A 25,856-nucleotide genomic window follows, 5' to 3' on the forward strand; every position below is an offset into this window, starting at 1 on the left:
GGCACTCATGTGCATCAGAAATTCCTTCTTGGAAATGTCATATGATTGCCCTTTAAAGTTGGATGATAAATCTGGAAACTGTGGGGTTTTTTTGCTACCTGAGTTTTCCCATTTGAGTCCCAGACATTGGACTTTTCAACCAGCAAATGCCACTTAAAAAAATTCTCTTTTGGATGATTCAGGCTCTTCACCTGCTCCATTATATTCTGTTTCTTTTTCTGGTGTTCCTCTCCTCTGGTCTCCGCTCCTGCAGTCCCCTGTTCGGCAGGTCACTTCTCCCGTACCGGTCTGGTACCCTGTTACCCTTGTCCTAGAGATTACTACCAGCCTGAACATGGTCGCTCCTACTGCCTCTCCTGTCCCTTCTATGGAACCACCACTGTTACCGGGGCAACCACCATACAGCACTGCTCCAGTAAGTCACCAGAAAAAACAAATAGAAATAGAAATACACACATAAGCCCTCCATTTGATATCTAGAATCTAGATCTGATCTTCGTTTATGGTCCTGCAGTATCTTGAGACAAAAACAATGATACACTGATGATTTCTTTCCTTCTTTGGTGACACTTGAGGACCGAACTTTGGAGATCCATTGCCATTGTCTAGTTGTCACAATAAAAGTGTTCATAAAAGTGTTATTTCTCAGTGGAAGATTACATGTACTGCACTTAATGTGCCTGTCGTTTGTCCATTCATAGAGCTGGTACGGCTCTGTGTAGCATACAGACACAAAATGTATTGTTAATGTCTCATCTAGGTTTACAATATTGTCCTGATAATTACTGAATTAATGGTATTAAAACGTTCTTTAATCACTGAAAAGCTTCATTGGAAACTTTTAACACAATAAGCTATGAAAAATGTACACTTTGGTCATATTAATGTGAAGCTTTATCGGAACAAAGAAATTACAAATCATTCAGAAGATAAAAAACAGAAATGTAATAACATGTCAAAATAAAGTTACAGTTCATCAATTGTATTATGTATACTTGTGCCTATGAAAGGTAATCAATTGTTTTAAAACATTTAAACAAAGTAGAGAGACAAAGACTCTCTGTTGCTACAGAGCCATCTAAATTAATTATAAATCTAAAATATGAAATACTTGTTGGCATAAGGTAAGACAGACCGGTCCAGCCACAAATGGGTTCTCAATTGGAAATGATGTTGATTAAAACTAAAGCTACCTTATTATAGTTTTTTCCACTCGTAGCTCCAGTTTAGATTAACTCGCAGATATATGCAGATTTTTGGCGAAGTGCAGATTTTCACACAGCAGAGTTCTATTTTAACACCACTGGGTTGAGTTGGCATGTAAAATGACTTATGTTAAATTTCTACAGAGCGTGCCAAGTGAAGTCAGCAGAGATCAAACTATAAGAAACTGTTCTGTGTCAGCCGCTCTGTGTGACAGGTCTTCTGCAGTTTCAAAACGTACTGCCATCGCTCCAGTTGTGTGGCGTCTGATCTGTGTTGTGACAGCTCAATCCAATTGGAAAAGGAATTACTGCACGGGATCAGGGGGGGAAATGGAAATAATATGACTTTTATTGCTCTGCTGCAGAATGGAAATGAATAACACTGCATGCCTGAAGTGTGGGAATGAACAGTGGTTAGGACATGCTGCCAGTTTGCAATAAGAATACAGGCTTTTGTTCAGACAGATCACAACCGTCTGCGAGTCTGGTGGCAAGGGGAAAGATCCTTGCCGTGTTTTTCCGACTTGTCTCTGCTTACATTGCCTCTATTTTCTCTGGGTGTCATTGTCAGGTTTTGGCTCCAGTTTTCTTCCCAAAGAGGAGAGTGTGACTGCAGCTCCAGAGGTGGAGGTCAGTGAGGACTACCAAGCAAGCAGTCAGGTTAGTTTTGATCTTATCTTTTTTATATATATATATAAATGTCCAACATCCAACATAAGGTGCCTCTATTACACGTTACAGATACAGAAAGGTAAATGACTACAACTTACCCAGTGATGATGATAGCAGCATCTCTTAATCTCTCTTACAACATTCCCCTTATGTAATGACACAAATAACTGCAACATTATTGAAGGAAATAACTAATTGAACAGAAATGTGACAATAAAAACTGTAACGTAAATATTTAACTTGATTGAAGTAGTGTTTTACTGTAACTGTGTGAGAGATCGATCTGATTGGCCGTTTCCTTGCAGGTTTTCCACGAGTGCTTCCTGAATCCCTGTCAGAACAAGGGCACATGTGAGGAGGTCGGGGCAGGATACGTCTGCACCTGCATGCCTGGGTTCACGGGTAAGCCATCAGTCACACAGTCAACAGCAGGGATAGGATAATCATTTGTGGCAACTGGCATTCATCTCAACCACTGTTGTGTTGTATGTGACTCTGTTACTATTTGATACAGCCTCTGATATTTCTCTCCCAGGTGCCAAGTGTGAGATTGACATAGATGAGTGCGACTCTGCTCCATGTCAGAATGGAGGCCTGTGTAAGGACGGTATGGGAGACTTCCAGTGTCAGTGCAAGCCTGGGTTTTTAGGTAAGGCATTTGCCATTGCCATAAGCCATTGAGGAAATAAAATGTAATTTTAAGACAGGGATGCTGGAAGTCACTCAGAAACCTTATTAAATTAATACTCTGCCAAACCGAACCTAAAAATTAGAGCAAGCTGTAGTTACCAGATATATTTCTTATTCTAAATCTATAACAAAAGCACACATCCTGTTGTACTAATGGCCAATATATGTCCCCGTACACTGGCAGTAATTGAAGATTGTTTCCGTATTATAGACTAACAACAAATGTAAAAGTCAAACCTCTTTCCTCCCACAAACACCAGTGCACTACAAAGATAAATCCCAGTAAAAAAGGAGAAAATCATGCCCATAATCACACACTGCACTGTATCTCACATCTATTTCTGTTTCACTCTAACTTTTGCCCCCGTTTGTCTCAGGCTTTCTGTGTGAGGCGGAGGTGAACGAGTGTATCTCCTTCCCCTGTCTGAATGAAGGTGTGTGTGTGGACGAAGTCAACAAGTTCACCTGCAGTTGTGCCTCCGGCTTCACAGGTTAGATGGAGTGGGTTACATTTTCATTACAGACAGTATTCCATTACTACTGTACAGTATCTACTGTATATAGACATACACACACTTATTCCATATACCATGGTGCATAGAAAGGCTAAATATCAAGGTTATTGCTTTGGAAATGCAGCCATTTTCCTTCTCGCCTTTCCACAGGATCTCGCTGTGAGCTGGAAATAAACGAATGCCTCTCCAACCCCTGTCTGAACGGAGGTGTGTGTGAGGACCTGACAGGCGGCTACACTTGTAACTGCGCCGTTGGCTTCTCAGGGGATAGCTGCGAGGTCAACATTGATGAATGTTACAGCGCCCCCTGTCTGAACGGTGGCTCGTGTCTGGATGCTGTAAACAATTTCAGGTAATAAAGACTGAAGGGAAGAAGAAGGGATTTGAAACCACCTAATAGTCCTCTTTATATGTGATATGATGTAATGTTACCTCCTAACAAGGATTTTAATATGCATGAACTACAGCTTAAAAACAATTTACGATGTCTCTCTTTCCTTCCTCAGGTGTCAGTGTGTGGAGGGATATCGCGGCCGCCTGTGTGAGGTGGACGTGGACGAGTGCGATCCCAACCCCTGCATCAACGGGGCTAGCTGCCTGGATGGTCTGGGGTCCTTCACCTGCCGCTGCCTCCCTGGGTTCAACGGAACCAGGTGTGAGACAGGTACTATAGGACAGACGACACATCACCATGGCAGCTCTAGAGGAGTTTCACTTGAACCTGCCTTGAGATACACAGCGAGGGCAGTGCTACTAAAACACATAACCCCCATTATAATGGTCCTAAAGGTGTCAGTAGTAGACTTGTAGCCATGGTCACAATGAAAACATTTTCTCCCAGGTTTATGGATTAGAGAAAAGACAGAAATTAATTGAGATCTGACTCCTACATTTTTCTGTTAAACACAACCGCTCACCTGTAATTTTATACAACAAATTATAAATGATTGAAGGACAAACAGAAACGTAGAAGATAAAGCAGATAACAGCAGTCATTTAAGAAAAAAATAAAGAAAATGTGTTAATGCAAATGCTTTTCTTTCCTATCAGAGATGTCCTCTGCCTTCAACCTGGACTTCGAGGTGTCCGGTATCCATGGTTACGTGATGATGGATGGAGTGATGCCGGCGCTGACAGAGATCACCTGCACCTTTTGGATGAGGTCATCGGACACCACCAATTATGGCACACCTATCTCCTACGCTGTGGAGGGCAGCGACAACGCTTTCCTCCTCATAGACTACAACGGGTCAGTGATATATTGTGCCGTTATTATTTCAGTACACAAGTAATAGAGTGTGTGTTCTGCTTCCTTTCTTCTGTATTAAATCCTTTGTTCATGTCATTCTCCCTCCCTTCAGGTGGGTGCTCTATGTGAATGGTAAGGAGCGGGTCACGGACTGTCCTGCAGTGAACACGGGTCTGTGGTACCACATCGGGGTGTCCTGGAGGAGCTGGGACGGTGACTGGAAAATCTACATCAACGGGAGGCCCTCAGACGGAGGCAAAGGCCTGTCAGTCGGCACCACTATCCCAGGTGTAGTGCTATCCTCGACCTGCTCACATTTCTGCCACCACAACACAATGTTTTTGTTTCTGAACAAATCTACAGTATATAAGAAACACAGTAATGCATTAGAGACATAATTTCTCAGTGAGTTTTGGTTAACCTGTGGTATATTTAACATGTGTCTTACAGGTGGTGGGGCACTGGTATTGGGTCAGGACCAGGATAAGAGGGGCGAGGGCTTCAACCCTGTCGAATCCTTTGTCGGCTCTGTCAGTCAACTCAACATCTGGGATCGTGTTCTTACACCTCAACAGGTAAATGTAGTAACTGGAAATGTAGTAATTTAAGTGCTCATAAGAAATTGTGATTGTTGTACCAACTGATCTTCCCCTGATCTCTACTGAAGATCAAGGTCCTGGCCAGCAGCTGTCCATCCTCCCATGTGGCCCACAGAGGGAACGTCCTCGCCTGGCCAGACTTCCTCACTGGGGTGGTGGGCCGAGTCAAAGTAAACCTCAACAGCATTTTCTGTGCTGGTAAGAGAAGCTTCACAAATATCAATCATATATAACCTTGAATGATGAGCTTCAAACACAGTTTTTAGTATAACTTAGGAGAATACTTTACTGTATGCAGCCCTTAGCTTTCCTATTTGAAACGTAACAGCAAAAGTAAAAGTCACAGTGGCTATGTCTCTAACACTGAAAACCACTCGCGATCTCTTCAGATTGCCCCAAGCTGGAGAACGCAGTGCCCCACCTGCACGCCTCCACTGTGGAGGTGAGCCCGGGCGCCCAGGTCCAGCTGTCCTGTGATCCCGGCTTCTACCTGTTGGGGGAGCCAGTGCTGCAGTGCCAAAATAAAGGAGAGTGGAGCCATCCTCTGCCCAGCTGTGAACGTAAGGGAGAGACACAAACTGCTCTCTGATTTGAATTGTAAATGAGTCATATCTTAACATGTGCTTTTTTCACCCGCTTTGGCTGATTTGATGTGTTTGTCAGTCCACTGAGTAAATTTCTGTGAAGTTGTTTTCAGACTTTGTTACATCCAAATATTAACCCTAAATGGGTGTTTCATGTTTACAATAATAAGTGATCATTTTAGCTTGTTGAAATATGATTTGATGAACAATCCAGCTATTTATCAAACACAACAGTGGTGAACACTGGAAAGACTAATTTGTTCTGCAGTAAATAATAAAACAAAAACATTATAAAAGTATAGTTTCTATATATTCGTCTTGCAGCAGATGGATACATGTTTCTAACATCTGTACATCTGACCAATTGATACACCTATAGGTAGAGAGCCTGTAGGAGTGAGAGCCACAAAAATATTCCTTGGTCCTTCTGTGTGTGTTACAGGAGTATCCTGTGGGCCTCCTTATCCTCTGGAGAACGGCTTGTTTCAGGGGACGGACTTTCATGCCAGCAGCTCTGTGGTCTATCAGTGTAACGCTGGCTTTTACCTACTGGGAGACACTAAAGTGCACTGCACCAACAGTGGAAAGTGGGGAGGAAATCCACCAGCCTGTCTCGGTACTTCATTTGATAATGTTTATTTTTTTAAATTATTGATATATTTTGAAAAGACAAATCCTGTTTGGAAGATTATTATGTGACGAAATATCTGTGTTTGTGTGTTCAGATGTGGATGAGTGTGCTCTGGGATCTGACTGCGATGAACACGCTAGTTGTCAGAACACAGAGGGCTCCTACACCTGCACCTGTACCCATCCTTACAGTGGAGACGGCAAAAACTGCACAGGTAGCAAGATGCAGGAAATGCTCTTAAAAGACATTTTGTGGACCATTGTATTTGTCCTTATGTGAACCCATTTGTTGTGTGTGTACGTGTTTGTGTTCCCCACAGAGCCTGTGAAGTGTGAGAACCCCGGGTTTCCAGATTTCGGTCACAGAGAAGGCAGAAACTTTCTGATGGGCGGCGAGGTTGTTTTTGTCTGCGACAACGGCTATGAGCTGGTCGGCTCTTCTCGCCTCCACTGCCTGGAGACGGGAAGCTGGGACAATCAAGTCCCATACTGCAGAGGTGAGTGGTCATGTCATGACATTACAGTGCTGCAGCTGAACTGTATATTAAGTCCTGCAAGCTTTTGAAGTGATTCTTCTACTACTTTTCAACTGAAAGTTAAAAATGTATCTTCAGTATATTTAAGTTGCATGCATGACCTTTCTTGTTGAGTTTCAGATTCCATATGTTTACTACTATTAGCTACTGGTTTAATCATTCTTATAAGATACTGTAAGAACAGCCTACCAAACCTCCTGTTGCCTTTTCATCTTCATTTCCATCAGCTCCTGGCACAAGATGGAATTCAGAGTTTTGAACATGTAGCAGTATGAAGGTGGCCTTGTGGTCAAAATGGTCACGTACACAAATTTCCCCTTAACAGTATATGTGGGTTCTGGGTGACCACAGAATCACATACGGCAGTGATCCTCACTATCTTTTTCCACAAGAGCCACATTGGCAGAGCAAAATCAAGGGGAGAGCCACTTTTACGACAACATACCAAGTCACCTTTGCAAATGTGCATTTCTACATATAAATTGGACATCCCACAAAAAAAGAAACAACACAGCCAATACATTTTCAATTAAGACCATATTTACCTTATTCGTTACAACGCTGTGTGTCTGTCCGTCTGGTTTTTGTGCTGGTTTTTGGCCTTTTTTTATTAGAAATCTATACATTTTGTGCCTGCATCTCACGCTGGCTAGTGGAGCTAACGTAACCTGGCTGCAAGCGTGCACTGCAGTCAAGTGTAAACAATGCCATAAGTTGGCTGGGTTGCCAGGTTTGACAGTGCCCCCTTTAGGAAACACCATTAATTAAGGTGAAAGGAGAAGTATAATGCAGATGTTTGCGTTTTTGTAGTGCAGTGTTCACTGTATATTTATGTAGCACATTTGAAAAAATGTATTGGCTATGTTACCATATTGTTTTAAGCTACCATGCGATCCACCAGTTAAAGCTTGACGAGCCGCGCAATGAGTATCTCTGACATACGGGAAACACATCTTAATGTTTCTATTTCCAATAAATAGAGAAGTGGTTTCATAATTGCTTCTTTTTGCTAACATAAGACATAAATGTACATTCACACTTAAACACTAATATTTTGAGCATCTCAATGGACCCAGATTCCTTCCTATTATGGTAATTAAACTGCTCTCTTTTCTATAGAATAAAGGAGTTTCCTAATCAAAGCATTCAGCTATTAGAGCCAATAGGATCTAATGATCAATAGGAGTAACATACAAATGAAACTACACAGGTTTAATTGCGGTCTTTTATTATTATTATGCAGTTTTGATAAACACACAAACATACACAAACACACACGCATGTGCACTTTTCACAAACACACATTATGCAGTGTGCCTGACCCCCGGTGCTGTGAAGGGGTGATTATATATGCAGCTGTCTTTTTGTCTTCCACTGTGCAGTGGGCTGAAAGGCCTGACCACTGCAGCACCTCCATTGGCTCTAAGCCACATTCTTCCTCATAGAGAAAAGGGAACTGACTTACTCAGCGCCTGCAGACAGTGCCAATCTATTAGCTCAGCCCATATTTCCTGTTGATCATCATACTGAAAGTGAAGTGATTGCAGTTAAAAGTGAAACTCTGTATGTCCTCAAATATAAAGCTACTGTGTACCAAAACCAAAACAGTTGATTTTGATTTTTTTTTTCCTTTATTAAAGGCAACAATAACTTAAGTTAAATAACTGATACTGGTACGCATTAGAGAGCACACTAATGGCTCAAAATGACCTTGGCATTGAGGTTTTCTGCAGCAGTGATAAGTGCATAAGCCATCTTAATTATTGTGCTAGCAGTGTTATCTGAGTACTGAATTTATGAGGTGATGGGTGTCTGGATGGTAGAGTCACTGGTGGGAAACAAGATCCGGCCCTGTGTGGTCATGAGGAGCACTATTAAACTTGTGAAAGCAGTTGTATAATGTCTTCTATGACTCTGAAGGGAGCTTTCTAAAATCATAGAAAATAACACAGCACCCTCGTCACTTTTCTGTAAAAGTCAGGTCAGAAATCGTACTAGGTTGGACCTAATAACATTTCTGGATCACTCTCAGTGCGGCACAAGTCTGGATTAAATGCTGTCGGATTTACATAAAGACTGCAGCAGCACACACGTTTAACATGCAGACAGAGAGATGTGCGTCATGTATTGCCTTCTAAGATCACTGTATTATCTCAATCTTCATATCTATGCACAAAGAAAATAAGCCTGTAGACGGGCTGGAGTTTGAAAGACAGGTGCATATAATAAACAGGGAGGGTCTAACAAAAACGTGCAATTTGTTGGAATAATGTAGGTTCCCGTGTTTTTAGCCTCTAAAAGTGATTGAAGTGATTTGATTTTGGCCTTCCCTTTTCTTTTTTTATTTGTCTCTTGTGACTCCCCCACAGTCATGGAAGTGCAATATTTAATCACTGAAGTACCTCTTCATTCACTAATGCCTCTCAGTCATGCCTCTTTGGCATCTGTCCATTATATACTTTCCTGTGCGCCTCTGTAATGGGGCATTAATCCTAGACAAAGTCTTTGCCAAAATCTAATCTACATTTAATCAATAACACTTATAGGTGTCTGTAAATTTGTCTCTCCTCACAGAAATGCATATAGGGGTTCTTTACTCTTAGGACAAAGGAAGCTACCCTTGCGTTTTATGTTTTCAGTGGAAAACATCCGTTACTTACCATCTCTTTGATGTTGCGCTCTAGCTCTCTCCTGCCCGACACCAACTGTTCCAGAAAACTCCATCATGAAGGGAAACAACTTCACCTATGGAAGCAAGGTGACTTTCAGGTATCATTTGCATCCCGTACAACACCACGTTGTAATGACAACAGTAGGAAATAATACTCTGTATAACAGTACAACCTTGTCAACATCTGTTTTCATTCACCTCAGCTGTATGAAGGGCTTCCTGCCTCAGATCCCTTATGAGTTCCAGTGTCTCGCTAGTCTGAGGTGGAGCGGGACGCCACCTACCTGTCACCCAGTGACCTGTGGGGACCCTCCACCTGCCGTGAACGCCAATTACAACCTTGACACAAACACATACCAGTCCACTGTCACATATACCTGTGCTGAGGGATACAGGTATGGATAAATGACTGCACTGTTCACTATCTCGACAATGTTTGATACGTTGATTGAATAAATTCCCTTTTTTTGGAGAAAGAAGTTGACATTAAGCTAACTAATTAAGTGAATAACAAATGCACTGGAGCTAATTGGGATACATTTACATTACATTACCTTTTTAATGTTAAATGTGCATCAATCACCTAATTTCTCTTAGAAATTTTTTTTTTAATTTTTTTAAAAAAAATATAACTTTTTTTTTAAACAATTTCCTCCCCCCAGTGACATTATGAACTTTGTATGATGCTCTTTATGAATCTGTAACATGTCATCAGTTTGGATTCATTTGTTTTCACAAGTTGTCCTCCATAAATCTCTGACTTATTTGCATTAGTGTGAGCGTGTAAACTAAGTAGTGTGTTGGTGCGAAGACCACAGGGCTCCATGGAAGTGGTTTGTGAAGCAACAGGAGAGTGGAGCAGGCCCATCCCCCGCTGTGTGAGCGTCCTGTGCAGCGAGCCTCCAGCCCTGAAAGATGCTGTGACCGTAGGAGAGAACTATGAACTGGGAAACAAGGTGCACTATGTCTGCAAAGAAGGGTAAATGTGGTTGAAGTCTACTCAGTTATTATGCTATTTTGTAACTAAGGAGATATATTTTATTAATCCTCATCGAGAAAGTTTACTTCATTGGAAGCTCCATGCTTGCCTCAAATGTTGGTGTATCAACCAGTTTGACCTGGTGAAGATCTATACATAATCAATACTTACAGATTAACAGTGCATTTCTCAATTATTGCAGTTAATTAGGATGCAAACTTACTGATTTGCCCGTTGCTTTCGGTCTACTTCACAGCTACACTCTGATTGGCTCAGAGACCAGAGAATGTTTGCCAAGTGGCCAATGGAGTGACAGCTCTGCCCAGTGCGTCCCCCGCTCCTGTGGACCCCCGCCCGCCATCGACCACGCCGAGCCCTATGAGAGCCACCAGCTGTTTGGAGACACTGCAAACTACTACTGCACTGATGGATACACTGCTGGCAATAACTCGAAGATGGTGTGTAATGCTCAGGGTGTGTGGGCGCCTCCTGATGGCATGGAGGCCCCTCGCTGCATCGCAAACTTCTGCCTACGTCCGCCAGAACTACCCCACGCGATTTTAGATTCGGTCAACAAACCGAAATATGCAAGCAACACTGAAGTGAGCTATAAATGTGAGGAGGGCTTCATGCTCAACACCACAGCCACACTGAGATGTCTGATGGGAGGAGAGTGGGAGCCTTCGCCGTATGATATTGGTTGTGTGCCGGTGAGGTGCTCCAAGCCTGAGAGCATTGATCGGGGCTATGTGATGGGATCAAACTATAGTTTTGGATCTGTGGTGGCGTACGGATGCAATAATGGCTTCCTGATCCGAGGGGAGAAGAGGAGGACTTGCAAAGCCAATGGAGAGTGGGGAGGAGTTCTCCCTACCTGTGTACCTGTGTCCTGCACCCAACCTCCTTTTCTCAAGAATGGATACATCCAGGTTAGCCACAAACACCAGAATGAATACACACTGCACACATTAATCCTTCTTATAGTGATAAGAAATAAAACATTAGGGGAATACATCATCCTTGCTCATACGGAGATACCGCCTAACCACAATTTTTCAACTTTTGCATCAGGAAATTAATCAACTACAAGTGTTTGTATTAATTATAGGATTTATAGAAATCATTGGAAAGTAACTGAGCTGTTAAAATCTTGTGATTAGTGAGTGACTATATATATATTTAATGATATATCCCTCTGTTTATTCCCCCACAGAGCAGAGGCCGATACACCTTCAACAGCAAGGTGATATACGGCTGTAACGCGGGATACAGGATGGATGGTCGTCCAGAGCGAGTTTGCCAAGCCAACCGGCAGTGGTCCAACAATGACCCTCCCACCTGTGTACTTTTGACCTGTGACCCTCCTCCCAACATCGTCCACGGGCGTTACAGGGGGTCTGACTTCCAGGTGGGCCGAAAAGTGCAGTATGTCTGTGATGAGGGTTACGAGCTGGTCGGTGATGCCACTTGGACCTGCCTTAAGTACGGAAGGTGGGATAAGACGAGGACCCCGCGTTGCTCACCGGTGCAGTGTCCAGAGCCGCCGCTGGAGGAGAACCACCTGGTCCTGAAGGGTCTGGACTCTGAATCTGGAACGGTGGAATTATCTTGTGAGGATGGCTACGTCCTCGAGGGGGCCCAGATCCTCCGCTGTACCGCGTCCCAGGAGTGGAATGACACCTTTCCAGTGTGTAAGCAGGTGTTTTGCGGCGCACTGCCTGAAGTGTCGTTTGGTGGCCCTTCCTCGTCCTCTCCCCCATTCCCTTTCGGCTCCATGGTGAGCTACACATGCATGGATGGCTTTACTTTAAGAAAAGAAGGCTCAGTGTCCTGTCTAGCCAGCGGGCAGTGGAGCAATCCTTACCCTGAGTGTATTCCAGTTGAATGCCCTCAGCCTGTGGAGGTTACTAATGGTATTGTTGATGTCCAGGGTCTGATGTATCTCAGTAAAGCACTGTACAGCTGTAGGACTGGATATAATTTAGTGGGCAATTCTACTGTCCTCTGTGGAGAGAAGGGACTCTGGATTGGAGGTGTACCTTCCTGCCGCCCAATTGAGTGCTCAATCCCTAAACAGATAGTCAATGGAAAAGTAGTTTATACAAAACTCCAGTTTGGTCACACTGCCACCTACTCCTGCCGCCGTGGTTATCGCCTTCAAGGCCCAGAGACTGTGAAGTGCCTGGCCAGTGGGGAGTGGGACATCGAGCCGCCTGCTTGTGTGCAGGTATCTTGCACCCCACCCCAACCAATTGATAATGGATTCGTAGAGGGCCAGGATCACAGTTTCGGTGTCACCATTTTCTACAGCTGCTTCCCTGGCTTCCAGCTGGTAGGCCAGGACCATCTGACCTGTGAGGAGTTCGGGTGGTCTAGTTCTGTTCCTGTCTGCGTGCCCTCAGACTGCGGCCTGCCTCCTCACATTGACTTTGGGGATTATGTTAAGGTGACACAGCTGGGTGGCGGCTCTGACACTGCTTCTAAAGACACTGGAAAATTATCCTCACCTATGGACTTGAGCTTCCTTCATGGAACATTAATTGAGTACCGTTGCCACAAAGGTTATGACCTCACAAGCCCCACCAGGTTGGTGTGTCAGGAGGACGGAGGCTGGAATGGGACGGCCCCGTCCTGTGTCCCTGCAGAGTGTGAAACACCACCCAGCCCCATGCACGGCTGGGTGAATGTGACTGATACCTCCCTCGGAAGTATGGTCAAGTATACTTGTGAGGAAGGTTACAAGCTGGAGGGGGAGCCTGTGAGGCAGTGTGTATCAGGTAGACTGTGGACTAATGATGCCCCAGTGTGTCGTCCCATTTCCTGTGGTGATCCAGGTGCGATCGCTAATGGCACAGCTCACGGAGGTGCTTTTGTGTATCCTGAGGTCCTACGCTATGAGTGTAGTCCTGGCTTTGTCCTTAAGGGTAGTGATGCTATCACCTGCCAGGTGGATGGAAAGTGGACTGGGCAGAAGCCTTGGTGTGAGCCAGTATTTTGTGGTCCTCCTAAAGTTCCCAGTGATATTACTTTTAAAGGAGAGGAGTATAGCTACAGTAAGGAGATAGAACTGAGCTGTCAGCCTGGTTTCGTCTTGCAGGGGAAATCTATCAGTGTTTGCCAGGCTGATGGCACCTGGAGCCATGAGTCTCCTACCTGTGTACCTGCCCACTGTGGCAAACCCTCACCAATACCCAATGGTCATGTGTTGGGGTCAGAGTTTGGCTTCAACGGCAAGGTAAAGTATGAATGTGAAGAGGGATACACGCTTAACGGAGATCCCACACTTATTTGTCAGTCAGATGGACTTTGGGACAAACCTGTACCTCGCTGCGATATCATAAGTTGTGACCCACCTGAGGACATCAGTCACGGCTTCCTGAATGGCTCCAGCTTCAACTATGATGACGTGGTGGAGTATGTCTGCTTCGATGGCTATGAGGTAGTCGGGGATCCCATCCTGCGCTGCTCCGTTCAAGGCCTCTGGGTGGGCACCGTGCCTCAGTGCCGGCCCTGTGCCTGTAACCTCCCCGCAGTGAGATTCGGGGTGGTTATAGGGCGCGACCGTGCCTGCGGAGACCAAGTGAACTTCCAGTGTGACGACGGCTACAAGCTGCTGGGTCCCTCTCAGGCCGTGTGTGAGAAGGGAGGGGTGTGGAGCCCCGGTGTGCCTATGTGTGGACGGGGGAGGTGCAGTGCCGCCCCGCCTACAGTTCCTAACGCTGTCCAGCAGGGCGGCAGTGCCACCTTCTCAGACACAGTTATATACAGGTGTCGGCCCGGCTACCAGCCAAAGGGGTATCCACACCTCTCCTGTGGAAGAGACGGCAGGTGGGGGGAACCCAGGATCAGCTGTGAGCCGGTGAGCTGTGGAAAACCTCCAGCTGTAGCTAATGCTCAGGTGGTTGGAGACAACTTCACCTTCCCAAATCAAATCACATACAGGTAAATACTGTAATTATTACTGTAATTAGCATTTCAGCCACCACATTTCCTCTGCATTGTCGATTTACAGTCCCACTAAGATCAGCTGAAACTATAATCTAGTTACATTGCCTATAAACTTGCTGTGTATTACCTGACCTCCTCCTCTTTTAAAAACCAGTATGTCTAATAGCCCGCACTTTAAGAACCACATCAGAGACTTGTTACTTTGTGGGGGACAGTCTGAATCTACTTTCTCATTTTTACTTTCTTTATTTTCATATAATTCCCTCTTGCTCTGCAGGTGTGAGGATGGGTACAAATTAGCCACAAAGACGTCCTCTCTCTCCTGCCAGCGTGACGGCACCTGGTCCAAACACAGCATTCGGTGCAGCCCCACCCCGTGCCAACTCCCCACCAACTTCTCCATCCCCCATGTGCTAATCACTGGGAAGGAACTCACTCCTGTCGGGGGCACCATCACCCTCTCCTGCCCTCCTGGTCTCTACCTGCAGGGGTCAGCAATAGCTGAGTGTCAGGTAGGAGAGTAGTTGGTTAATGATTTGTCCAAGTCTCTTATCCTCTTCTTCATCTTACTGTAACAACCTGCTTGAATAATTAACAAGATGTTCTTTGTCATTCGATGTGCATGCAAAGAAGGTGTTGTGACGTGATTGTGTTACTGTTTGATCATCACTGTGAAATCCCAAAGAAAACACTGCACATATCTCTCCTCTTTTCCACTGAACATGTCAATTAGACACCATGAATAATGTAGTACTTTCCTGTCCTCTCTGTTGTATTATGTGCAAAGCTGGGTGGAATCTGGGCACCGAGCATCTCCTCAGTTTCCTGCGAGCTGGTGGTTTGTGAGAAACCTCCTCCTCTTCTCCACGGCATCACAGAGGGGGACAGCTACAACTATGGAGACTTTGTCATGTACTCATGCCTGCCAGGATTTGGCATGAAGGTACTGCTCATCAGGCCAAGTTTCCTTTGGAGGGTTTTATTAGTTTAGCAGCTAATATTAAAAAACATGGGTTAATGAATTACCACATGGGGAAAACAGCATTACAAAGACAAGGAACTAAATCTGATACAAAATTGTGGATAATAAAAACATTCTCGCTTTCCTGTTGTCAGTTCCAAGTTTTCTCGACTCCTAAAGAATCTATTTTGTGTACTTTAGTGTCCAAAAGGTCAGTCTGTGGCCACTCATCTCCTGTATTACAACAGAGGGCTTCATCTCCTCTCCTGCACTGTTCTGTTAAACAACAGGCTGTCCTCAGGGACCTAATGGCCCAAAATCAGATTACAGAGTCACGTGATTTCTCCTCAACAATCAATAGGAATGTGTATTTACAGAGCATACAGAAGGAGCTGAGTCACTCTTTTCCTGATACACTGATACCCACTGATATGCTCACCTCCTCAATTGGACTGCTCTCTACAATGAGTGCTTTTATTACACTAAAGACACACAGAGAAGACAAAGTGCTGACTCTCGTTAGACAGTTTTGTAACAAAGGTCCATTGTCTAAGCCTGAAGTGAAAAAATCTCTATCATGGATCTTGATTGGATCACATTCCTTGCTATTGCTACAGTGTTGGCTAAACTATGCTGTGTTTAGGTCATCTACTATTCTTGTAGCTTTACACTTTGTTCCTCTTGTGACAGGGAGACTCTATCCAGACCTGCCAGGGAGACAGAACATGGAGTGGCACCCAACCAGTGTGTGTTGGTAGGTTTGTTTACATGTGAGGGGCAGACTGGGAAATGTCTGTAAAAATGTCTTATATTTAATCCAGTTGTTGTAAGTCTTGTCAGTAAAGTTTAGGAACCTTAATATCACTGAAACTTCACACATATTGGCTGTTTCCACAAACATGGACAGATTTACTAACGGTTGAGTAAATGCAGAGGACAACACATTGTACGACAGGCAGGAACTCTCAATTACACGAGAAGCCAAATTCTTCCTGTTAGATAAGGAAACTTCAAAAGCTTGCAGTATGTGTGGAAAAGGCCCAAAAAACTTTTCAGGCAAATCTTAAAGTAATTCAGACTGTATGTTGGGTGAGAAATAGAGGGGGGTGTAACTTAGAGTTCAGCGTAATGTTATGTTAAGACATACCCACCACACCCGTGACACTATGCTTGTCTATTGGCTCCTCAGCACAGTCCTGTGGGCCTCCACCCACAGTACAAAATGCACAAGTCCTGACAACAGGACAGACGTACCTACACAATGCCAGTTATACATGCAATGTAGGCCTGCAGCTCGACGGCCCACAGTCCCTCACCTGTCTGGCCAACGGCACATGGGGCCTGCCAGCACCTACATGTGAAGGTAGGATGAACGGCCCATTCATGATCAACATGTAAATGGGCTGTACGCCTTTCTAGGCTTCCGACCACTCAAAGAGCTTTACACTACATGCCACAGTCGCCAATACAAAGGCAAAGGCCATCACAAACAGAAACTAATACTCATTCAAACACTGCCAACCTTCTGATTAGAGGACAACCCGCCCCACTTCCTGAGCCCCATCCGTCATCATTCTTTGTTTCTTCCTTGTTCAGTTTTCTGAATCATTTAATCTCTAATATATTTTAGTGGCCAAAGGCTGCGACAGCCCAAAACAGATTCCGCACGGCAAAGTGCAAGAACACAATCTGAACACGGGCCGCGCTCTGGAGTTCCTGTGTGATAAAGGCTACAACCTGGTGGGAGATCGTCTGGTGGTGTGTATGGGGGGCAACACCTGGAGCTCCACTTTCCCCACCTGTCAATGTGAGAAACTCTGCACACACACAGAAACACTAAGAGGCTGTCACACAGCAACATGCACACGAATGACAAGTTCATGTGATTTGAATTAGTGAATGTATTGCTACCTGCCACAGTGTCTTACTGTCTGGGTTCCTGTTATGTTTGACTCTCTGATTCCTTTACAGCTTGCCAACATAATCCCGGTTGCAATGGTTGCATGTAGATCACATAATGCAGCACACACCCCACTCAAAATACTTTGCAACATCACTGAGTTTCTTCATCTGTTTCCCAACAAAAGGGTTCTTCTTGCTTTTTTTATTAGACAGATTGAGTCAGAGCAGTTCACTGGAACTGGAGTATTTTTGAGTCTTACGTAAGGATAAGTGTTCTCATCTGGGAAACATTTATATGCAGCGAAGTAAAAATAATATAATAAATAATGGACATAGAAATGATGCTGTTTTAAATTTTGGGGACATAAAAGTGACCATAAAAATAGAAACTCTTTTATGACATAATGCAAACTGAGGGCTGCAGTGAATTCTGTGTTTGTGTGACTTGTCATGCTCAACCTCTGCAGTAAATTACAATGTCTGTGGTGGCGTCTCATTGGATTACATTTAAAGATGAGTAATACAGCCTAACTATTGTATATTATCATAACTAGCTATGCATGGGTATCACAGATATACTTGAGGGTTCATTTAAAAAACATAAAGCTTTACGTATAACTTTCTGCCTTCTAAACTCCTATTTACAGATTTATTTTCAACCTGTCTATGTTTCCAAACATCCGAACATTTGTTACATATAGTCCTGGCAGGATGTCAGCCATGTTAGCTATTACATATTGTCGCCATGTCTATGGTAAACATTTAAGAAATAAATTATATTTTCTTACTGCTAACAGATAACAGCAAGTGTGTCAACTGGATAAAAAAGACCTCAATTAGTCAAAAAGCAATCCATTATTTTCCGTTCCTTACAGCGAGGTCTTGCCCGGCTCCTCCAGGCTGGAGGGAGGGCGGCCGCGGGAACGGCTCCCAGCAGGAGTTTCATGTTGGACGGTCAGTCCGTGTCACCTGTCCCAAAGGTCAGCAGGTCAAAGGCAGCGGCACCATCACCTGCAGGCCAGACCAGACCTGGAGCCCCATCAGCTCAGTGTGTGAAAGTAGGTGAAAAACACTGAATATTCACTTTGGAAAAGCTTCACTGTTGCATGATAAGTCAAGATCTGGTTACATAACCAGAAGAGATAACTACTGACCACCAGATAATTCGGTAATTATGGTTTTATCTTATATTATAAAATAATAAATATTTATTCCAATCAAAGTTGCAGATTCACAACTGCCAATATTTAGTCCATCTTTTATTTACAATAAGACCTAAAATATGTGACCGCATAATCATCAATAATAGAGCCAATCTATGAGCTATATCACTAATATTGATAGATATCGGATTATCACTGATATATCAGTATTGGCACATATGTTGGTAGACAGGTAAATATAATTTGCAATACATATGGTATTTGTTTATTGATTGCACTTTATGTATTTTTATTTTATTTTCTCAGTTTAAGATAAAAATATTTTTTGTTGAATTTGTTTTTATTTGCAGTTAAGTTGACAATTTGATGATGATTCATTGCTGATTGTAATTATTTGATTTTCAGTGACGTTTACTGTTCAAAGTTCATTTCCAGATTTTTCACTTTCCTTTTTCAAACTCTCAAATATCTTTCACTTTCGGCCTCAAAAATCCTGAATCATTTATGCTCTAATCAATCCGTTTTATTGCTTTTCTTTGATCAGTCTGAGATCCAGTTCATGTGATTTAGTGATGTTAAAGGATGTCGATATTCTGTGTACTCAAACCGGCAAATCATGTCATAATTCACGAGATAATCAAGTAAAAACTGTGTATTAGATATTTTACTCCTCTGCATGCTCCCCTTGTGCCGAACATGTCTCTACACTTGCATGGCTGTTGGCTTAAATCTGCCCGTTGGCTGAAGTACCATCTTCTCTCTGTTGTGTCTCACTGGGCTTTTATCAAAACAAATGGGGCTGCATCAAACACCGCGTTGGCGACTAATTAAGGGCACCTCTGTGGCTCCTATGGCAACCTTTTGTCCAACAATCCACTGATCTTTCTTACACGCAGTTGTCCTGAATATGCAACACAATGGTGCTTGCGTTGCTATGGCTCGTTGTTTGTATCTGCATGGCGTTAATTCTCCTATGTGCACGTTTGCCGTAATCCTTTTAGTCATGTTTTGTTCCTAAGGGGAATTTTCACTCACAGGGTTTAGTCAAGCCACACAACTGAACTATCTGACACATTTGGATAATTTGCATGAAATTCACTGTCTCTACAGTTAATGAGGGATACAGAAAAACACAGCTTGATTTCAGTGGACACAATCCACCCAGTCTCTGCAGTGCACAATTTCATATGCAGTATTTTTTTTTTTATAAACAAGGGGGGTAGACAAAGTAACAGAAACACCTTAAAATGACTGCTCATATTGCTCAGTTTTTGTTGACACCAAGAGACATTTATGCTATTTCTAAGGTTTTTGTTTGTATTGCTGCAAAGCAAATGTCCTGTCAAGTGTCCAAAAAGTCCCAAAAAATACTGGAATTATGTAATATAACAACACCAAACACAGGAAAGCTTCTTTAGGAAAGAGAAACAACGGGAGCTCTCAAAAAATGAGCAAAGAGTTGAACTAACACCTCTGATAGTCTCAAGAAAAGATTAGCATATTGAGCTCCTGTGCTGTACTGTCAGGTGTTTCTTTTATTTTGTACACTCTTAGCAACTTCCCTCTTTGCTCAAACAGAATATTGATCTGCTCAAAAAGTTTTAGGACATTCAGTAAAGGCAGCTGTTTTAAGTGTAATGTATTTATTTTACCTTCAATCATAGATTTGAGGCAGCAGACATTCATTCATTTAGACAGAGGAGACAATGTAGTGAGTAACTGGTGGGTCGTTCCATCTGGGCTGTTGTACAGGGGTGTCCTGTGGCCCCCCCCTCCACGTGGCCAATGGGGTGGTGCGGGGGGCGGTGTTCCAGTTCGGGGACGTGGCGGTGTACTCGTGTTTTGGCGGCTACGCCATGGAGGGCGTTGGAAGGAGCAGGTGTCTGGAGAACGGCACCTGGACACCACCTCCCACATGCAGAGGTAGAGAGAACACGCCTCTGTGTTTAACCGAAGGGACTCTTCCCCTTTCCCAGGACACTTCCTGCTTCATCTGACTGTCACTGCTGCACGTGACGCCGCGCCTGCTTCTCAGCTTTTTAATTCTTCATCCAACAACAGATACAGTTTCCTCTGGACGTTATTAACGTCTCTGTGCCTGCTCTCTCTGTCCTCTAATGCCTACTTCTACTGGGTTGACTGCAGTCGCATGTGCATAGTATGTGGAAGTAGGTGAAGTATTATTGCAGTGGGCCTTTTCTTTATCACCAGTTAAGGTTTGGGAAAAGAATCTGGATTAAATAGACAACCTAAAAAGGCAGTTTTACCACAGAGCCTCTTCTCTCTCACTGTACCATAACTGATTCTTGACACATTGTTCACATGTGACTATGAGATTCATATATGAGTACTTTCTAAAGCCTGGATCCAGCCCCATTAAAGAAGGAACAATCCCTGTGTCATGTTACAATATAAACAATTGTTACAGCTCTTGCATTTCAGGGACCGTTGTGTTGCCTGTTGGTGTACTTTTCTTATTTCTGTGGACGATTTGGATGAAAAATATACACTGTGAGATCATGTCAAGATATTTATCTACGGTTTCCATTCAAAGTAGAAGAGCTTCCTTTGAGACTAATATCAACTCTTAACTGTCTTTAAGTGAGAAAACCATTATTGGAGAGGAAAATATATACATTTCCCAACTGACAGCTGGCTAGTTTGAAATCACGTAAAACAGGAAGTTGACTCTCCTGCTAAACAATGTTCCTGGAAATCACTGATTCTCGCACTGAAGCATTAAACACCACAGATGGATATTGATCAGTAGAGATTTTAACAATCAATATATACTTTCTTCAGTAGCTCCTTTATAGTACATTTGTTTTTAAAAAAGGTGACCAATAGAAATTTGGAAGAGAAACCACTGCCTGCATCATGAAATTAAAATAACCTCTCCCATGTTTTACATGAAAACAAGGACTGGATCCAGGCTAGCCTTTCCTCAACAGCTGCTGAGTTTGTGCACATACCGGTCTACATGTACACACAGAAACACACACACACACACACACACACACACACACACACACACACACACACATTCAGGCGGTTTCTTAAGTTTGTACTGAGGAATTTAATCTGCAGTGTGTGTGAATGCTGCCTCTGTTCTAGTGCATGAGGTTGCACGGCTAAAAGGTTGCACTATATGTTCTGGAGGCAGGAAAACCTCTAAGTGTTGTTTCTCTTTTATTTCACCGGAAGCAAGATTTAATATGATCAGCTCTCTGTGTGTGAAAAATGTGTCTTTGATATGCGTTTGTGTGTGTGTGTGTGTGTGTGTGTGTGTGTGTGTGTGTGTGTGTGTGTGTGTGTGTGTGTGTGTGTGTGTGTGTGTGTGTGTGTGTGTGTGTGTGTGTGTGTGTGTCCTCTCTCTCAGCGGTGTGTTGGCTGCATTGCCAGAACGGAGGTGTGTGTCAGCGGCCCAACACCTGCTCCTGTCCAGAGGGCTGGATGGGCCGACTTTGTGAGGAGCGTAAGTATTTAATCGCCAAATATCGCTCAGTTGAACTCTGTTGACACTGAATTAAAGCCCAGAACATGATCCTAAGGGTGTACTCAAACTCAAACTCACTAACACACGGGAATCCAACCAGCTTGCTAAGCAGGTTTTAGCGGACAATGGAGCACAAAGAGGGTCCAGAGATAATAGAGTGGAAAGCATTGAGAGAGTTATTGTCATTCATTCTCTGCACTCTAACCAAAACACTGTCCAACCTTTTGTAGACATTTTGTCTAGACACAGAAGTTAAAGAAACAATAATTCAAGAATCAAGAATTTAAAGATAAGATTGGAAACTGCTCTCAAATTGATTGAAACGCCTTTAAATACTCTGATTAACATAATTCAGCCACTGAAGGAAATTATTTTGTGGCCATGCCAGCAGCGTGGCTCCATGGATGTTGTGTGGGTCAGACAGATATTCATGGTGCCCAGAGGATGAACCCTCGGACTTTTTCCCCAGGGCCGGCAAAGTTTTCAAATATCAGCTGAAATATCTACTCATCTACGCATATGTTAGCATGCTAACACACTAAAATAAGATGTCTTAGTCGAGTTGAACTCAAAAGCCAGAGTCAACACACACATTCATTCACCGAATCCAGCTTCTCCAATGTGAGGATTTGCTGCTTTTATTCGTTTTATATTGTAAATTTAATATCTTTAGTTTTGTTGGTTAAAACAAGCAATTTGAAGATGTCCCTAATAGACTAAACAATCACCTTATTTAAAAATATACATCATCATATTTAACTTTACTGCACATTATTGTACTTAAATCTACAGACTGGGGCTTTAAAATACAACTATTAAAGTGACTTCCCTCTTTATGCAGTCACATGGTTGCATAAAGACTTTTTTCATCAGTACAAAGATCTTCAATCAAATGTTTGAGATTTCAACAAAGAGAGACGAGACTGATGACCTTAAATGATTTCCTGTTTACTCTCCTCTTTAATAACAGCTATCTGCATCCTGCCGTGCCTCAATGGAGGCCGTTGCGTGGCGCCCTACCAGTGCGAGTGTCCCAGTGGGTGGACGGGCACACGCTGTCACAGCGGTGAGTTCATGTGCGAGTCAGTGAAGCTGTTCACCTACTGTGTGCATTAATAGCACGGTGACACAGGGTGATAATGACGGTGACGTAAAGGGAATCCTTGCTCTCAATGTGCTGTCCCATAACGACGCCACTGAGGGTTGTGTGACGCCATTGTTTCTTCTTTATGAGTTGTTGGTAAATAACAATGTACCATAATGACGTCCTGCATGATTGCTTTACTAGAATTAATATACTTTTAATACACTGCATGCTTATGAAGTATTATCATTAAAATTGTAATCTTATATTCTTTTTAGGGTGACAGTGTAACACCTGTTACAATAGCATTTTGACATTTACAGCAATGTTTGTTAATGTGCAGAATGGAAAAGAATAGAAATTGTCTTGGCCGCCAAAGTGTAAATTTTACTCACTAAAACTGAAAAAAAATTGAACACATAAAAACAAATATGGTTGGAATATAAACCAAACAGTAGTGGTTTATTTGGCAATGTGTTTGTGTGTTTGAGAAAGACTGGAAACAGGACACTTTTTTTTTGTTTTTATATCAATATATGATTTGTCTATCAAAGCATTTAATGATCATATGGACAAATATGATTGAGTGTTAATGACCGTTAATCAATGGATGGCATCAAGGAGAAAAGAGTGAGCACTTTACCATCTGTCTGTGTGTTACTGGTTTTGTGCTCTGAGAGCTCGAAACAAACACTGAGCAGATGAGGCAGCACTCCTTTAAATTGTAGTTCCACCAAAATAGTTTTCCAAATATATTTTGTTTGTGAGTGGTACCTACATTGTAAACTTTTTATTTTTATGTAAACTAAATAAATCTCTTTAGAATTTAAAATATATGTTGAGATGATGATAGGTGGCGTATATCCTCTTTCTTGGGACTTCTTGAACTTCTCTGTGCTGCTTCCTCACGAGCACAAGCCTGTACTCACAGTAATGACTGTGCTGCGTTTCATGTGTGTTGTCTGTCTGTCTGTCTGTCTGTCTGTCTGTCTGTCTGTCCACAGCGGTGTGTTCATCACCTTGTCTGAACGGAGGCAGATGCATCAGGCCGAACAGATGTCACTGCAGTCCAGGCTGGAGCGGACACGACTGCTCCAGGTGACAGAAAAAAAAAACTCCTTTGATTGTTTTTCAGATACAGATGAAATTCTAAAACTAAAAAAATAATGGTTTGAATAATAATTATAGTGACAAATATTAGTGTGAATTGACTTAATGGACTGCTATATACAGCTAGATATGTATATAAATGATTTTTTAAAATTAATTATTAGTATATAAATTGCATACTTTATTATCTGTACCTGTTGAAAAACTAGGAACAAGTTCTGTACATTTGCACTCTTTTAACACTTTAATATCCTGTTACTTTCACGTATTTATTAGAAATTCAAACATTTATGGGATGTATTTGTTTGTTTTCCATCGTGCGTACTGCGGTCACACAGGACGAGCCCTCTGCTCCCACTCTTCTCTTTCGTTCACTATCCAAACTGTGGGTGGATACAAACCGATGCTTGAACTAAGCAAATGAGCTTCATGAGGAGTCCCACGGTTTAATGAGTCATCCGCTGTCCGCCGTTTTATCATAAAGGGATGAATCTATCAAGCTCTTTGTTGCTTGCTCAGAATGATTCCAGGCATTACAGTAAACTACGTTATTTAGCACTATAAATTACTAGTGAGGTATTTTACGTTCCTCTCCATGTTGTTGCCGGTCGTTGTCCCAAGATACGTTCAGTGTAGCCATGAGGACGTTCTGTGCAGTCACCAATCTTACGGGAGGAAATAAGTAAGATGCAAATTTCCCCCTCAGAGGACCAGACACATATCAGGTTTATTTTCCTATACTTGATAACTTCCACTAAAAGACGGAGAGAGATGGCGTATCAAATGCTGTGTTAGTATCCCGGTTATGTGTTTGGGCCTGTTGGCATCATATCCTGCGCTCAGAAACCTGGATAAACTCTTATTATTCTTATACATTAATCTATATATTCTTAGTATTCTCTCTTAGCTTGAGCACTCTTAGTGAAACCAAGATACTGTAGTGTGTAAACACATGCCTGCCTTGTGCATCATCAGCTCAAGTTACATACAGTTCAGCTAGTGTAATAGAAATATGATCACACGTAATGAAGCTCTCCAGTAAATGCTGGAATGAAAGTGAAACTCTGACTCCTAAATGCGGAGGATGAGCACTAACTGTCTGTTAATGGTGTTGAAATAGATTCAGATAGAGTTCATAAGTTCAGCATTCAGGCAGCCAGGAACCAAACTGTCAACATCTGGTCTCGAATATGATTAAACCTGAGTTACGCATACGGTTGTTTTCCTTCAGTTATGAGTCATTCTTAACTTGGAAAAGACTCATTTCTGAGAATGGGGAAAAAAACAACAACTCTGAAATAATAAAGGTGGCATTATGAAATAAATGATCAGACAAATGTAACCTCAGTAATCAAGTCTGATTTAACTCATGGGTTCTTGCACTTTTATCACATGTAGTGAACCTTTTTTTGGAAAGAAAAGGTTTATAAAAAGAGCCACAGATTAAGACTAAATACCATTTCTCCTCCCTTCTCTTTGCAGGAAAAGGAAATCAGGATACTATCACTTCTAAAAAAAAGGTTCCACTCAGCTCCATGTGAATCGTCTTATGAAGGGAATTCTTGTATAGTTAACTGGCTCACTTGTAAACCATTCATTCTCATCTCTCTGCAAAAGGCAAAGCAAGAACCATTTTGTAAAATAAAGCTGTATTTTTTCATATAGAGACTCAACAGTATTAAACATATGCTGCTATATACTTGTACGATGTGTAAAAACTATTGATGTGATTGTTCAATGTATATGTGTAAACTATTCTCACATTTTTATTAAAGCATAAAATACCATTAACTGCTCTCTTTTGATCAGATCCTTTGCTCTGGCAGGAAATTGTCGGTGTATCAAAGTCAGTTCCTGTCGTG

The 25,856-nt window shown here is 42.6% G+C and overlaps 1 protein-coding gene across 3 annotated transcripts in view; it reads left to right on the forward strand.

The window, feature by feature from the left end:
- The window catches only part of svep1 (sushi, von Willebrand factor type A, EGF and pentraxin domain containing 1), an 87,881-nt gene extending 62,096 nt beyond the window's left edge, over nucleotides 1–25,785 (forward strand). The window contains exons 19-49 of one of the 3 annotated variants that reach the window (XM_051428743.1): nucleotides 254–415; nucleotides 1,777–1,865; nucleotides 2,183–2,279; nucleotides 2,413–2,526; nucleotides 2,945–3,058; nucleotides 3,233–3,434; nucleotides 3,589–3,746; nucleotides 4,133–4,331; nucleotides 4,444–4,619; nucleotides 4,782–4,906; nucleotides 4,999–5,128; nucleotides 5,320–5,490; nucleotides 5,957–6,130; nucleotides 6,240–6,359; nucleotides 6,465–6,641; nucleotides 9,365–9,449; nucleotides 9,555–9,746; nucleotides 10,163–10,330; nucleotides 10,587–11,259; nucleotides 11,544–14,272; nucleotides 14,556–14,790; nucleotides 15,066–15,221; nucleotides 15,930–15,993; nucleotides 16,429–16,602; nucleotides 16,870–17,046; nucleotides 18,017–18,199; nucleotides 20,057–20,227; nucleotides 21,684–21,779; nucleotides 22,771–22,866; nucleotides 23,889–23,982; nucleotides 25,477–25,785. In XM_051428743.1, the coding sequence (XP_051284703.1) occupies nucleotides 254–415; nucleotides 1,777–1,865; nucleotides 2,183–2,279; nucleotides 2,413–2,526; nucleotides 2,945–3,058; nucleotides 3,233–3,434; nucleotides 3,589–3,746; nucleotides 4,133–4,331; nucleotides 4,444–4,619; nucleotides 4,782–4,906; nucleotides 4,999–5,128; nucleotides 5,320–5,490; nucleotides 5,957–6,130; nucleotides 6,240–6,359; nucleotides 6,465–6,641; nucleotides 9,365–9,449; nucleotides 9,555–9,746; nucleotides 10,163–10,330; nucleotides 10,587–11,259; nucleotides 11,544–14,272; nucleotides 14,556–14,790; nucleotides 15,066–15,221; nucleotides 15,930–15,993; nucleotides 16,429–16,602; nucleotides 16,870–17,046; nucleotides 18,017–18,199; nucleotides 20,057–20,227; nucleotides 21,684–21,779; nucleotides 22,771–22,866; nucleotides 23,889–23,982; nucleotides 25,477–25,507 (7,532 nt within the window). In that variant the 3' untranslated portion in view covers nucleotides 25,508–25,785. The remainder of the gene's footprint in view (nucleotides 1–253; nucleotides 416–1,776; nucleotides 1,866–2,182; nucleotides 2,280–2,412; nucleotides 2,527–2,944; nucleotides 3,059–3,232; nucleotides 3,435–3,588; nucleotides 3,747–4,132; nucleotides 4,332–4,443; nucleotides 4,620–4,781; nucleotides 4,907–4,998; nucleotides 5,129–5,319; nucleotides 5,491–5,956; nucleotides 6,131–6,239; nucleotides 6,360–6,464; nucleotides 6,642–9,364; nucleotides 9,450–9,554; nucleotides 9,747–10,162; nucleotides 10,331–10,586; nucleotides 11,260–11,543; nucleotides 14,273–14,555; nucleotides 14,791–15,065; nucleotides 15,222–15,929; nucleotides 15,994–16,428; nucleotides 16,603–16,869; nucleotides 17,047–18,016; nucleotides 18,200–20,056; nucleotides 20,228–21,683; nucleotides 21,780–22,770; nucleotides 22,867–23,888; nucleotides 23,983–25,476) is intronic. The other 2 variants (XM_051428744.1, XM_051428745.1) reach the window with 2 other exon arrangements.
- Nucleotides 25,786–25,856: the final 71 nt, after the last annotated feature.

Source organism: Dicentrarchus labrax, unplaced genomic scaffold (assembly GCF_905237075.1).
Source record: "Dicentrarchus labrax unplaced genomic scaffold, dlabrax2021, whole genome shotgun sequence".
NCBI classification, from domain to species: domain Eukaryota; kingdom Metazoa; phylum Chordata; class Actinopteri; family Moronidae; genus Dicentrarchus; species Dicentrarchus labrax.